A 14702-nucleotide genomic window follows, 5' to 3' on the forward strand; every position below is an offset into this window, starting at 1 on the left:
AGTACATCGAGGTACTGCCCTCTTGCAGGCGCTGTGCCTGAATTAGGTGCTCAGTAGGGCGCCACAGGCTGCGAGCGGCAGCGAAGGGGCGTGACGAGTGCTAGCTTTACGGACAAGTCCGTTGGGCGCAATGCGTCGCGAGCGCAGTTTGGGCTTGTCCACACCCCCTATCGTGAATGTTGTTCCCACCCGCGCTCGGATTAGTGACTTGCGGGTACACGGACAGGTATTATTAGCATTCGTGCGGCGAGCACAGCCTGCCCTGCTAGGCCCCATTGCTGTAGCTGCATGCATGCCTGTCTCCCCGTCCAAGTATTATTAGTACCTACCTGTACTCAGTACCTGTATTTCTGTGTGTTTCTGTGTGTGCGTGTGTGTGTGCGGGTGAATGCAAGCATGGACAGGGGGGTGAAATGGTCGTAACTTGGAAGATACATCAGATACGCCAGTGCATCCGAAGGACATGTGGAGCACGGAGTACAGGTGGGAGGATGGAAAACCAGGAGATACTTTGTGGGCGCTCACTTGGATGTTGATTCCACTGCTTGCAGGAGATGTTTTGTGGAAGGCGATGTACCGTTCGTCTGCAATGGAACAGTACGCGGAGTGGGTGGCGAATGAGATTTTCAAGGCCGTGAGAAGGGAACATATGAAAAGGAGAAGAGACGGCAAGAGATGGCCGTTGATTGATAGGCAGGGCTGCCATAAATGGTAAGGAACCCCGATCTCTCTCTTTTTTTCAATTGTTTTCGATCGCTCAATGTCAATCGTCAAAGATCATCTCCATTATTGTCGTCATTGGAAGCGTCTGAGTACTGCGCGAGTACCACTTGATGGATGATGATTGATGGCACGGACAGATGGCCTGTGCACTTGGCATCTGCCACCACACGGATCCTTTGACCTCTATCTTTGAACCACACGTCGAAATCTTATGTTGCTGCAATACTTTATTTTAGCATACACGGAGCAGTCCTAACTCTACTAAACCTTAAGGTACAGACGTTGCCAGCACATGACAGCCAATGAGCAAAAATTCAATACGAGTATTACAATGACTAGCTCGCAGTATGAACCCCCTTTTTTCCCGTGCTCTTCGGCGCTGCTCGAACTTTGCTACCTTAGATCGGGACTTGGCACGGAGGCTTGATGTTGACTGAACTCAGTGAGTACTTGTCGGTACCTCAGCTGCTGCCACCGTTCGCAGTGGGACTAGCCGATCCGATCCACCGGGCATGTACAGCATTTGTATGCACATGTACGAAGATTGGATTGATCCATCAATGGTTTTTTCTTCCCAGGACTGCGGAGCAGATGCCCCCTTGCTTGGTGCCACTTTACTTGGGTCGATGCCCCCTAGCAGATGCTATTAGGGGCACCGACTTACAGCGTATTGCCCCGGATGTCTGGTCCACAGGTACTTCCAGAAACTACCCGACCTTGACGGAGTAAGTCGTCGCCAAAATTACCAGCAATAGACCAGGTTACTGCTCAGCTGCCCTGCTGCCGGTGAGAGCGGCCATAAACAGCAGCATTGGCCCGCCAAGTTCGTGCTGACGCCTTCGTTGAAGCCTAATAAAAGAAGAATGGAATTTTTATCTTTGGGAGCGCTTTTCTCATGCTCGTGTTAGTCAGATTGGATACTATACGAGTAAAAAAGAATATCGTATACCCTGTACCTGCTATTTTCAGAGCCAGCGATGGGAAAAGGGGGGCCATCCCACACTCTAGTAAGTCTAGCTGACTCGAAAAAACGAGTCTTGAGGAAGCACAGCTTACTTTGTACGCTGCTTGAGTGGTCTGACGACACAGCCCTAATGCGAAGACAACGACAACTAGCTGCTCGGCGTTCTTTTTATATCTACTCGTACTATTCTCGCCAGATCTCCCTAAAAAAAGACCCGATGACAGATGGGATACAGACAGATTTTGTCGGGACACGAGGCTCTGTCATGCATCGAATGCACCCAACCGTCCTTTGCAAGTGCCACACTATCACCGGCCAGCAAACAAGCCGTGGGCGACACAGACATTTGCTGACCCAGCATTGCCCGCTGGTCCAACAGGAGAAGATGCTAGCGCCAGTGAGACGACAGCCAATTCCCGAGCATTTTGGCATCTTTTTGGTCCATTCTCGAGTCTCAGTTGTGGCCGAAATGTCTTACTTGGATGTACATACCTGTACTGTCCGAAATACGTTGTAGGGGGTACGGGGCACGGAAGCCGGAGCAGTCCGGAATGCAGCGTAGCAGGGATACCCGTGGTCGATTTCCATCAATAGATGCGTAAAATGCACAACTTCGCACAAAATAGCCGTAATGGGTCTCCTTATTGTGCAGCACATACATGCACGATGATGGAGCCAAAAGCACAGGTCGCTACTAAAGTCGTACCACCACGAGCACAGTACCGTTTGTAGGGTACGCGCAGCTGCAAGTGACCAACGAGATGCTTCACGTTCTGTGGGTTTGCAGTCTCATGTTTCCCCTCCTCCCCGCATGTCAGGAAACACCACGCCTTTGTTTTGTTTTTTTTTTTAGGTTTTTTTTCTTCTCTTAGCCTGGTCTCGTAGTTGGCCAATCGTGTTGAGCATATGCAAGTACGGCTCAAGTTTTTCCCTAGGACCGGCGATCGAGGCAGCATGATGCGAGTTCTGGCACAGCCCAGCAGAAGCCGGTCTTGTGCCCCTCACAGGAGAAAATACGAGCATCAGGGTGGTGCCGTTGTTGGCCACAGTCATGTTGAGACGGACTCACTCCATCGTGACACGCAGAAAAGCATACTCTCGTAGCATTGACGGCGTCAGAGCGTCGCTGGTTTTCTCGTATTGCATCCGCCCGCTCCGGGTCTCGTTTCTCAGGGCCGGCGACGGTAGTATTTGTACCAAGTAATACTGCCAGGTAGATGTGTAATTACACATCGGCCGGTGGAAGTTTTATATCCGCATCCAGATGTCGCCGTGCGAAATTTCGATTTCAGCCGTGGAATATTCCAGGTACTCCATAATAATAAATTGCATGTGTTCGCTTCCAGGCATTTGTACTGTATGTATCGTACGGAGCGGAGCGGGTGTTAGCATGGAGCACGACCACGGAGAGAGCATGTAGTGGCTGGCCTGTACTAGGGGGTACCTGCTAGGGGGTCGCTGATGTACATGCCGGTACAGGCTCTGCCAGCTTGGTGACATTCGAGCTGATGCACAGCACTTTGAGGGCTGCAGTTGACGATGCCCACGATCAACACAGATTAGGGTGAGAGACCCAGCCAGTGGAGAGCGGCGAGGGTTGCATTCAGCTCAGCCAGTATCACCAGGCTAGCAGTACGGAGCTCGATACGATACAGTAGTACGAGAGGTAGACTTGGGTAGGACCAGTATTCTTAGTAGAACTCGTAGCCTTGTGCCGTGGCAACCGGGTCTTGTCTGGCTGGCTTCGTTCTGCTCTGGATCGCTAACAGCCCAGCATCGGCGTCTTGTACCACCGCAGCACGCAGACTCTACAAAATACTACCCGCCGATGCAGTACTGCTACTAGCACACAGTCGTGCTAGCAGCACTGCTAGGCCTTAGAGTTGAGGCGCCCAGCGGGAACGGCTTCAGTGAGCACAACCGCCCGCTACCGTCCAGCCGCAGGCGTATGACAGGGCTCCCCTGCTTCCAACTTGGGCGGTACTTGCAAGTACTCGGCGCCGGTTGGCGGTGGCGCCGACGGGCTCGCTAGCTGCCCATTGTTTGGCACACGCCCCCTGGCCTAGCTGTGTGGCACAGCTGCCGCCAGTACACAGGCCCAGGTACCTACCAGGTAGCCCCTGTCGCCGGGTGTTCTAGTGCCTACGCGGCAGCTCCTCGAGATGGGCGAACCACCAAATCCATCGATTCATCCTCCTCAGAGCCGCGAGACTTTCTCTCTGCTATTTTCCCTGACCACCTCTGGGCCTTTTGGTGAGACTGCCTCATTCGCTTTGGCAGCTCTACTTTCAATCGTTAATCGCTGCATCTGTTTGTCTGCACTGCTGTTTTGTTTTATCGCCTTGCCTTATCTGTCTTGCATCTTCTTGTACTACCAAATAATAATCGAGACAAAAAAAGCAAAGACCGGGGGGCAGAAAAAAAAGGAGTTAATACGGCAGTCGCGTCTTGGGCTTGCCTTCAGTCGTCCTTCTCGTCTCTCGCTCAGCATTGAAACAGCAGGCCATCTTCATCTTCATCTCCGTCATTTCTTCCCACTTCTTTTCCTTCTCATAGCCTTGCTTGTCTTGTTGTTATTGGACCAGCCGTGCCGCATACACTCGGGGGCTGCTTGACATAAACAAACATCTTCAGCATCAACAACACGACATAATCCGTTCCGCATTGTTATAGGACGTTCCATCGATCGAGGGCCGTTACGCCCACTCCTCCTCCGTCATGGCGAACCGACTTTCCATGTTCTCCATGGCCTCAGAGGCTCGAGGTGGTGGACCTCAGTCTCAGGTCTCGACGACCACGTTGCTCAACTCCATCCACAACATCTATCTCACCTCACAACCCCATCAACTGGACGCCAGCACCAGCGTCGTTGTCAACACCTGGCTCACAGCTGCTCAGGGCGGTCCTGCTGTTGACGCTACACTCGCAACTCGAGCTTGGGAACATGCCAGGCGGCGAGCAGAAGATGGCTGCATTGTCTTGGGGTAAGTGAACAAATCCATCCATGCTGTCATCCCATACTGACAAAGTCTCTTAGCTCTCTTCATCAGTCGACTCCCTCTCTTCTCGTCCCTTTCCTGTCGTCATTTCCGTTTGCGATTCCCTCCACCGTCTACAAGGCTGTCGAGGCGATCCAACCCCTTCTCCGATGTGTCACTCCATACAACCCGGCGGCCCAGAAGCAGGCGGGCTTGGGCGTGACCTTGGCTTTGAACCTCGCCGGCAACCTTACGGGGGCTTCGCTGGCCCTCTCCCAGGGCGGGATTGATACTTCTGCGGGCCTGCTAAACATTCCTGCCGAGGCGGGTTATCGCGCCTTTGACGTCTTTTACTATCTCTTGACCTCTGCCTCAACACCCGCAGAACGAGAATTTCTGGGCCTTAAGTCAGCGTCTGCATATACTCTTCTGTCCCGATCTGGCACCTATGATCCACCATCATACCTACCCACTGCGGATGATTCCGCATCCGCCGATGACTTCCGCCAGGCTCTCAAAGACATTGGCATTAAGGGTTCAGCTCACCGAAACTTCATCTCTACTCTAGCTGGCCTGCTCAAGCTTGGCGACACGCTTGACTACAGCATTGAATCCGAGGCGCTTGAGGAGATTTGCGAGGACGTGGGTGGTCTGCTTGGAATCGACCCCGAGGTTGTTCTTCGCCAGTGTAGCACGGAAGACCGTAAGACCCTCGTTGGCGGACTCTACGAGTCCCTTGTTGATTGGGTCATCTCCAAGGCCAACGATGCCATCGCTGCGCAGTTGGTCCGTATTAAGGATGGCGATGAGTCCCTGGACGGCCATGGAGTTCGCACTCCCACCTCCAACGAAGACAATGGCGATACTGTCTCCATCACTGTTCTCGAGGTGCCGGACCCTGCTATTAGTAGGGCTCTGTGCATGCGGTCCGTCTTCGATGATACCCAAGGTATCAATGCCGAGATGATTGGCGATGGCCTCGAGATCCCCTCGGCTGGCTCTTCTATTCTCAGGGAACTCCAGCAGGCTGTGTCCGAGGTGGCGCCTGACTTGGGAATCATGACCGGTCCCCAAGGCCGCGAGCGCCAGCATGAACTGGAGAAGAGGGAGGTCATTCTGGAGAAGGCTGCATATGGTGCTGACGAAGGCAGCTTCCTCAAGAAGTTGCTCTTCCCCGTCGAAGGCCAAGGTATCAACCTGGGTAGGGCTGGTCGAATCGATCTACCCACGGTGCTTAGCTCCAACCGTATGTGGTATCATCTCTGCCTGCACCCAACTGATGATACACCTGGCAGCCTAGCCGCGCTGCCCTCCATTACTTCCGCTTGGTCGGCCGGCACTGTCTCTCGTCAGTTGCGCGCATGGCGTCTTCCGGAGTGGGCGAACCGTAGGCACAGGAACCTGGACTTCACCGCCGACTTTGACGTCGACGAATTCGTCCAGCGTTATGCTCCCCTCGGCTGCAGGGATGGTCGTGAGGGCATTGAAACGTGGATGCTGGAGCGTGGTTGGAGTAATGGCGAAGTCTTCATTGGCAAGGAGCGTATCTGGATTCGCGAGAACGCATGGTGGGAGGCGGAGAGCATGTTGGATGTCAAGCCAGGTGATGAAATCCACCCCATCCACAGCAACCCTTTCAACAACGGTTTCGATACCGGCTATTCAAACAACGGTAGCGGATACTTCCCTCCAACTGGCATGGACAACAGTGCCAACATCAGCCGGGATCACTTGGTTCACAACCGCGGTATGAGCCAGGGCAACATGAGCCAGTTCACACTTGGCCAATCCCCGAACCCTCAGGCCGCGCCGTCTATCGCACCGAGTGCTATGCGTGCTGGTGATTATGGCTTGGGTAACAAGGGCGACTTGTATAGGGGCGATGGCTTTTACAACCCAGAAGCTGCTGCATACGACGCCGAATTCGCCGAAGATAAGAAGCTCGAGACAAAGCAGGTTGACAATGCTCGTAGGGCTTGGGTTTGGTTCACCTGGGCCATGACCTGGTGGATTCCGTCCCCCTTGCTCAAATGGATCGGTGGCATGAAGCGCCCCGATGTTCGCATGGCTTGGCGTGAGAAGGTCGCGCTGTGCATGGTGATTGTCCTCATGAATGCCATCATCATCTTTTGGATCGTTGGCTTTGGCCGAGTTCTATGCCCCAACATGGACAAGGCCTGGAACCGAAAGGAGGTCAGCCAGCATCAAGGCACCAACGATTACTATGTCAGCATTCGCGGCGGCGTCTATGACCTTTCCAAGTTCTGGAAGCTCCAGCACAGCGACACGAATACCAAGACCACCTCGGACGTCATGCTGCCCTTGGCTGGCGCGGACATGGATGATTATATCATTCCTCCTCTCAACGTTGCCTGCCCAGGTCTTGGGCTCACCGAAACCTTTCAACTCGTCCTCAACAACACTCTCGAGTTCTCTATCGCCCAGCATCTGCAGGGTCCTCATTTCCAACCCGACCCGACCAGCAAGCTAGCCAACGCCGACTGGTACTGGACCGTCTTCGAGCCAGCCATGGAAGAGTTTTACAAGGGCGAGCTGGTCTACAAGAAAACAGATGTTCAGAAACAAGGCAACGATGACCAGAGAATGTGGGCCATGTATGGTAACCAGATCTACGACTTGACCAACTATTTCCACACCCTGGATGTGTTCAACAATGATGAAAGGTACACATTCCTGAACCAGGATCTTACGGACCTGTGGAAAGACAATCCGGGTACAGATATCAAGGAGAAGCTCGACATCCTCGTCAATGATCCCAACAACAACGCCACTGTGCACGCCCAGCTTGCCAATAGTTGGTCGTGCATCCAGCGTGTTTTCATCAAGGGCAACACAGACTTCCGCGTTACTCCTCGATGCACGGTCAACAACTGGATTCTTCTCTCCTTCACAATCGTGCTGTGTGTTGTCATTGGCCTAAAGTTTGTGTCCGCGCTTCAGTTTAGCACCAAGCGACGACCCTCTCCCCAGGACAAGTTTGTCATTTGCCAGGTCCCTGCCTACACCGAAGGTGAAGACTCGCTGCGAAAGGCGCTTGACTCGTTGACAGCGCTACAGTATGACAACAAGCGAAAACTCATCTGCATTATCTGTGACGGTATGGTTGTGGGTGGAGGCAATGATCGTCCTACACCCAAGATTGTTCTGGATATCCTGGGCGTGGATCCCAAGGTTGACCCTCCTGCCCTGGCATTCAAGGCTGTCGGCCCCGGCAGTGACCAGCTCAACTATGCCAAGGTTTATTCTGGTCTTTACGAGTATGAGGGTAACGTGGTCCCGTACCTGGTCGTGGTCAAGGTTGGCAAGGAGTCGGAACAGACCAAGGCCAAACCCGGTAACCGTGGCAAGCGTGATTCTCAGATTCTTCTCATGAGCTTCCTCAACCGTGTCCACCATCGCTCCCCCATGAACCCGCTCGAGCTCGAGATGTTCAATCAAATTAACAACATCATTGGCGTGGATCCTGAGCTATATGAGTACCTCCTCATGGTCGATGCCGATACGTGCGTTCAAGAGGATTCTCTCAACAGATTGGTTGCCGCATGCGCCCATAACGCTAAGATTGCTGGTATCTGCGGTGAGACCAGTCTGGAGAACGACCAAAAGTCTTGGTGGACAATGATTCAGGTCTACGAATACTACATCTCTCATCACATGGCAAAGGCATTCGAGTCTTTATTCGGTAGTGTTACTTGTTTGCCCGGATGGTAAGTAAATTTCAAGTAAACGAATCACCGTATTTTTCAGGTGGACTAACATGTGTGCGCGCAACTAGTTTCACCATGTATCGCCTCAGAACCGCAGACAAGGGCAAGCCTTTGATCATCTCCGACGCCGTCATTAAGGACTATAGTGTATGCGATGTCGACACCCTCCACCAGAAGAACCTACTCTCCCTGGGTGAGGATCGATACTTGACAACTCTGATGACAAAGCACTTCCCTTCCATGCAATTCAAATTCCTTCCCCACGCTCAGTGTAAAACGGCTGCCCCAGAGTCGTGGAGCGTTCTCCTGTCCCAGCGTCGACGATGGATCAACTCGACTATTCACAATCTTGTAGAGCTTATGCGGCTCAAGGACATGTGTGGTTTCTGCTTCTTTGGAATGCGTTTTATTGTCTTCATTGATCTTTTCGGCACCATCATTCTCCCCGCGACATGCGCTTACCTTGGATACATGATTTACAGCGTTGCTACACACCCGACCTCGTTCCCCCTGTGGTCCCTTGTCATCTTGGCTGCCGTCTACGGTCTCCAGGCATTGATCTTCATCTTGAAGAGACAATGGCAACATATCGGCTGGATGATCATCTACATCCTTGCGTACCCCATTTACTCATTTGCGCTCCCCGTCTATTCTTTCTGGAACCAAGACAATTTCTCCTGGGGTAATACCCGTGTTGTCATAGGAGAGAAGGGTAACAAGCAGGTGGTTGCCGTTGACGACGAGGGATTCAACCCGCGATCCATCCCTCTCCAGCTCTGGGACGACTATGCTCTGGCTAACGGTCTCCCCGGTCGTCGTGGCACCAACCAGTACCAGGAGAAGCAAGACATGGTCTACAACGAGCAGTACGAGATGGACGAAATGAAGTCAGTCTACTCAGCCGGTCCTCAGGGCTCGGTTCTTACTGGCATGCATGGCCGTAATACATATATGCCTCCTCAGTCCCCCGCGCCGTTCGCTGCTAGTCACATCGGCGACCCTACCTACATGTCACAGCGACAGTCGATGATGTCCATGGGTACTGCGATTCAGGATCGCAGCCAATCACCATACTCGGATTTCCCCCAGAGGACGAGTGTGATGCATACCCGTGGCCCTTCGAATCTGATTCCCTCGCCAGGTCTTTCACCAGGCTTTAATGGCATGAACCGCTCTTCTTCCGCCATGAGCTTTGGTCGAGGCCATGAAGCAACCCGGTCAACGGCTTCGTTCGATTTCATGGGAGGCGCTGGTGGCATCGGGTCATCAGATGCCGCCATCATTGAAGCCATCCAAGCCGTGTTGCGAGACGTTGATTTGGACACCGTGACGAAGAAGCAGGTTCGCGCGCTCGTTGAGCAGCGCCTGCAGACCGAACTCGTTGGAGAGCGTCGCACGTTTGTGGACAAGCAGATTGACCGCGAGTTGGAAAACATGTAATGATGCATATTGGCACGGAATGAATGAAAGGAGGGAACGAGCATATCGACAAATTAGAAGCTTGGTCTTGTTTTTTTAATATTTATTTTCATACTAATCATTCTTTTTGGGGGGAGGTATTCCACTCCTTCGTACGATAGTCCACACAACGAACTTGACTGGATGAAAACGGTTACATTCTACGAGATGACTGAGACTCAAAGATTACATTGCAAAAAAGAAACAAAAAAAAAAGGAGCTGCATCAGCAAGATTTGTTACATGGCAAGAGAAATGGCGTTTTTATGGGTATGGAAAGTGAAGAAGTATGCCGCCTTTGTTACTATTTTTTGAGAGAAGAAGTTTTAAGTCATTGGGTTATGAAATGGTTACAACGTGCCTACTTATTAGTCTAAAGCTTTGAACGAAAGTCTTCTGAAGCCAAAGCATTTGGGGGGCGGAGAACTTGTGTTCCTTGCTGTAGCGATTTGTTTATAATAGTCATCTTCATTGAGGGTTTTTTAAATCTTGCCTGTTTGACCGTTTTTTTGAATGTGTTTTGATGTTGTGAGAGGAAAGGCTGATGTGTAATATGTTGGATGTTGACATGTGTGAAATCGAGTCATTGTGTGATGGGGTATGAGTTGTTCCAAGACATTTTTTTACTTTTGTAATTATGTTTGATAGGGTTTGAATATATATGTGTGTGTGATTTACAAGAACATTGGATCAATGATTTCTTTGCTTTCGACTTGTTGTAGCCGATAAACATTAAGTAACTACGATAACTCACAGGAACACACCAGCACCGGAGAAAAGTTGGCAAGTCATGATACATTTCTCCAATTCTAACCAAAATAAAATACAAGAAAAACAACCAGCAAGTATGAGTAAACCATACAAAAATCTCCTTCCAGGCTCGCCGTAGCCAACTTGGCAGTACTATGAGAGATAAAGAAAAAATCGGGTATATATTTCGTTCAGCTTTTTGACGCCCGAATCACTTCTTGTCGACTTTCCCAACCCCCTTTAGGCGGAGGTAGACGTCTGTTCCCCAACCGTATAAACTCTGAACGGCGATGCCGCCACCAAAGTACTCAGCATATGCCCTGCTCAGCGGCAGACCATATCCCAGACCGGCAATCGAGCTTCCCCCGGTGCTAGCCGTTGCAATCGCACCAAGCCCGTCGTTCCCGGTAGAACCAGGGACGTCGTCGTCCTCGGAAAAGGTGGTGAACGAGTAGGACCAGATGTTGGGTAGGACGTCTGGAGGAATGCCGCCCCCTCGGTCTCGGATGCGGATCGTCACGCCTGGGGCATTGTCATCCAGCGGCTTGATTGCGTCGCTCTTAAAGACTCCCAAGTCCTCAGACGGGGTCTTGATCTCGGGAGCACCGCCAGGTTGAAGCTTCAGCGGTGGCTCGGGGGCGATGGTGACTTCGATGGGCTCGTTTGATTTACTTTCTATGGATGCTCGGAAGGCATTTTTGAGAAGCTCTGTGATAATGTATTCTAGATGCATTGGCAGAAAGGCAAAGGTCGTTTCTGGCTCGCCATTGATAATTAGCTTTGGCCGTATGCCGTATCTGAGCTCGCAGATGTCAGCCACAAAGCCCGCACAAGATTCAACTATCAAAGCGGGCTTCAGAGCGGTATCGATAACACCAATGTAGGTCGGGTGCTCGGGGCATGGCGTGGGACTCGCGCCGGGGTCGAAATGAGGCTGGCTGCTGAAGTGCAAGGCAATGTGTTGCTCCGAGATGAGGCGAGTGCCAATGCGGGCGCGAAGGTGTTCATCTAGGAAGCGCGTAACCTCCTCTGGGGAGATGTATTTGCGACACTCGAGGAAGCCTTTAGCAAGAACCGGAATGGTGTCGGTGTGGGTAGCGACCAGCTCGGCGAGAGCATTTGTGAATTTGATTTCGTTGTCTAGTGTTGTGATGGCCCGGCCTTTGGAGGCAGCTTGCCAGTAGGGGAGAAGGATGGATAGAGAGTGTAGGTAGTTGTTGTAGATTTGAGAAATGTTCGGGTTAGATACAACAATGTAAGGGAGGTTCTGGAGGGCCTGCAGGCGATGTGCAAGGCGAATCGGAATGAGAGAGAGGGTAAAGTTGGCCGACGCGAGAAGCGATCGTTCGGATAACGGCGGTCTACCTTGTCTAGAAGAGGAGATATGTTGTTAAACCAATGCATGCATGGACACTTTATGGATGAAGATGAATGAGCTGCTGCTTACCTTACGAGATCGGCCAAGCTCAGAGGATGCTGGGGCAGGTTGGCCAGGGCCGAGATCTCGGCACCAGATACATCATGTGCGATGTTGGAGGTGAAGCACCGCAACTGGGGCCGCACAGGCGTCGGGGCTCGAATCCCGAGTGGCCGGAGCAGCCTCGTGTGTCTGAACATGGCCCTCATTGCAGCAGCATTGCGAGATGCAAGAGAGCAGTCGGTGGGTTCGTTTAGGGAATCAAGCAGCAAGCAATGGGAAACGCAAATGCACCACGCCTCGCTCCGCGCTCATATGCATAGGCAGGCTGCCAATTTTCCGGGATAGATAAGGGGGAAAGTTCCGATCGTCGGTAAGAGGTTCAGCGATCTTCGGCTCATTCCACTAGCACACGATAGAGCTGGGTTAGTTATTAGAGTGAGTCTGTCCATGCCTCCCAGCCAGGCCAGTTGTGGGATAGCGGCGCCGTGTTGAGCCGGTGCAGCGGGCAAGGCCAGTGGCGGCACAAGCACAGCGAATCACCAGCGTCAGCAGCCCAGAGTTACTTTTGGTTACTTTTGCGAGCCGTGTAAGCTGCAAGTCAGCCGCCAATTCTAGTTGTTATGCGCGTATGTAGATGGAGTATAAAGTATGGTGAGAATAATCATAATTCAATGGTCCAAACGACACAGAGTTGAATGTCCCATCGCTCTGGAGAGTCACATGGCGATAACAACAGCTCCCCACTCTTATCGCGGTACATACGTCACGTCACCCCGAGGCAAGCTAACAAAGGAGGGGAATCGCGAGATCCATGGCGGGGCAGCATCAGGTCCAAGCTTCAGGGACCAAATGCGTTCATTCACTCATCTGACACAGCGGAAGGTGAAGATGAAGATGTTGATAGAATCTCTATATTACGTCTTTCTATTGTAGATGTATGTAGATGCAACAAGAATAGATCAGAGAGCTCCATTTACTGCGTCCTCATCTCCTTATCCTCCTCGACAGTCTGCACTGAGGGGTCCTCGGCGAGCGAGTGAACTGTGCCCTCAGGGTACTCAACGCTGTATTGAGGCAGGTTCCAGTCAGCCATTGGATGCAAATAGAATATTCCGTCTCGGGGGAAATGTCGTGGACTCACGTAAAGGCCTTGATCAAGGTGTACTCGTGTGTGATCTTGCCGCCGGCATCCTTAGCCTTCTGCTTGGCTCTGTATCGCGTCAGTGGTTGTCGTCAAAGCGGAACAGGAGCCTGACTCACGCGGCAAGCTGGTCATCTGACACATCGTCCTTGAGGGTGACCTGAGGGGGAAAGAAAAGAACGTTAATACGATACAAATTGCGACGGGACCTGGCTGCTCACAATGAAAGAAGGCATCTTGAATATGGTAGAAGTTGATAGCTGTAAGTGTTGTGATGTGGTTGTAGTTGTAGGTGTTGATGCGGGGAGGAAACCCAAGCCATCGCTCCTCATATTAATACCCGTCTGCCAATATCGATACGTCACGCTCCTCCCAGCCACATGCCTTAGCCTCCTGCAAACGCGGACGCAGCCGAGCATGATGTAAGCAGGAAGACATTTGATACAGAGGGACACGTACGTGTGCTCGCGTGTACGTGTACAATCAAAAGGTCCATTAATCCATCGTTTAGGGACCGATTGTAGCCTTGCAGAGATGAGCTATGGTAAGGCGATTTAGGCTACGTTAGGCTGTGTTACGCTGGTTTCCTGCTAGGTGCTATCCGGAGTAGGTATTGGCCTAACAAAAAGGGGCAGCGGCACGACGTCGGCGGCTTCAATGACGTAGATTTGGTTCAACTTACGATCTCTTGGCACTCCCCCACGGTGAGATTCCCTGTTTGCGTGGCTTAGGGAGAGGATGGTCAGTCAGGTGCTCTAATTCAGGGAGTGGCTGTTCAGAATCCAAAGCTCCATGGCTATCTAGAAGCCGATTCTCAAGTTTGAATCCAGTATTAAAAAAAACCCAAATATTAGAGGAACTTGGCTATAATAGTAGATACTGGAAGAGAGTAAGGAGTAGATACTAGCGTAAAGTAGTAACAGAAGCAGATACTCAAGGAGCCCAGTATTTGCTACAGGTTTCGTGTGGGGTGAAATTGGGATTGATGGTTTAGAAAGTTGCAGAGCCTGACAGAGTACATTCAACTATTCAGTCAATGCTAGATGATGGTGGCCGATATGGTGGAAGATCTCAGAATAGTACCGAGTCACCGGTATGGGTTGCCTGTGAACCTGTGGTGTCCATCTTGCCCTGCGATAATTCTTTACCTTCGGCAAGCCTTTCGGTATCCCAGGGACTGGAAGCCATCGTTATAACTACATCTTATCACCGTTGATATCGATACTTGCCCGAGTAGATTATTTTTGGCATACTATTTCGAATGGCGAATGTTGTCAAGGCCAAAACATCGATTTCACCTCGAAACTACACGCTTACCCTGGAAAGACGGAATGCCGCTGGATGCTTACATAATCGGGATTTCAGATATCACCCTTCGGCCAGTTCATGCCTAACAAAGCACCCCCGTGAGCAGCCCGAAGGAAAACGCATGCAAGCAACGATTGCTTGTACGTATGGGGTGCATTTTGCAGATGTTACAGGGAGCAGCACCCCGTGTTGCAGCAGCACAATGCCACCTCTTTCGACATCTCACCGTGTCG

At 51.6% G+C, this 14702-nt stretch overlaps 5 protein-coding genes across 5 annotated transcripts; 3 read left to right on the plus strand and 2 right to left on the minus strand.

Moving 5' to 3' along the window:
• Nucleotides 1–1007: 1007 nt before the first annotated feature.
• On the plus strand, nucleotides 1008–1808 carry V8C40DRAFT_256236 (uncharacterized protein). The gene has a single exon (XM_083218232.1). It carries the CDS (start codon nucleotides 1150–1152, stop codon nucleotides 1450–1452), a length of 303 nt encoding a protein of 100 aa, XP_083068773.1. The 5' UTR covers nucleotides 1008–1149; the 3' UTR covers nucleotides 1453–1808.
• Nucleotides 1577–2266, plus strand: V8C40DRAFT_115141 (uncharacterized protein). The gene has a single exon (XM_083210849.1). The coding sequence runs from the start codon at nucleotides 1701–1703 to the stop codon at nucleotides 2202–2204; it is 504 nt and encodes a 167-aa protein (XP_083068774.1). The 5' UTR covers nucleotides 1577–1700; the 3' UTR covers nucleotides 2205–2266.
• Nucleotides 2267–4180: 1914 nt separating this feature from the next.
• Nucleotides 4181–10520, plus strand: V8C40DRAFT_115222 (chitin synthase-domain-containing protein). Its single transcript, XM_083210850.1, has 3 exons — nucleotides 4181–4671; nucleotides 4725–8393; nucleotides 8462–10520. The coding sequence occupies exons 1-3, from the start codon at nucleotides 4406–4408 to the stop codon at nucleotides 9831–9833; spliced, it is 5307 nt and encodes a 1768-aa protein (XP_083068775.1). The 5' UTR covers nucleotides 4181–4405; the 3' UTR covers nucleotides 9834–10520.
• A 255-nt stretch (nucleotides 10521–10775) lies between these two features.
• Nucleotides 10776–12589, minus strand: V8C40DRAFT_115236 (branched-chain alpha-ketoacid dehydrogenase). The gene is made up of 2 exons (XM_083210851.1): nucleotides 12048–12589; nucleotides 10776–11970 (listed from the first exon to the last, which is right to left on the minus strand). Exons 1-2 carry the CDS (start codon nucleotides 12224–12226, stop codon nucleotides 10812–10814), a joined length of 1338 nt encoding a protein of 445 aa, XP_083068776.1. The 5' UTR covers nucleotides 12227–12589; the 3' UTR covers nucleotides 10776–10811.
• A 313-nt stretch (nucleotides 12590–12902) lies between these two features.
• On the minus strand, nucleotides 12903–13732 carry V8C40DRAFT_256243 (uncharacterized protein). The gene is made up of 4 exons (XM_083218233.1): nucleotides 13383–13732; nucleotides 13281–13321; nucleotides 13162–13230; nucleotides 12903–13084 (listed from the first exon to the last, which is right to left on the minus strand). The coding sequence occupies exons 1-4, from the start codon at nucleotides 13578–13580 to the stop codon at nucleotides 12994–12996; spliced, it is 399 nt and encodes a 132-aa protein (XP_083068777.1). The 5' UTR covers nucleotides 13581–13732; the 3' UTR covers nucleotides 12903–12993.
• Between the last annotated feature and the right edge of the window lie 970 nt (nucleotides 13733–14702).

Source organism: Trichoderma camerunense (genome assembly GCF_050948025.1).
Source record: "Trichoderma camerunense strain CBS 138272 chromosome Unknown V8C40scaffold_21, whole genome shotgun sequence".
Lineage (NCBI taxonomy): Eukaryota > Fungi > Ascomycota > Sordariomycetes > Hypocreales > Hypocreaceae > Trichoderma > Trichoderma camerunense.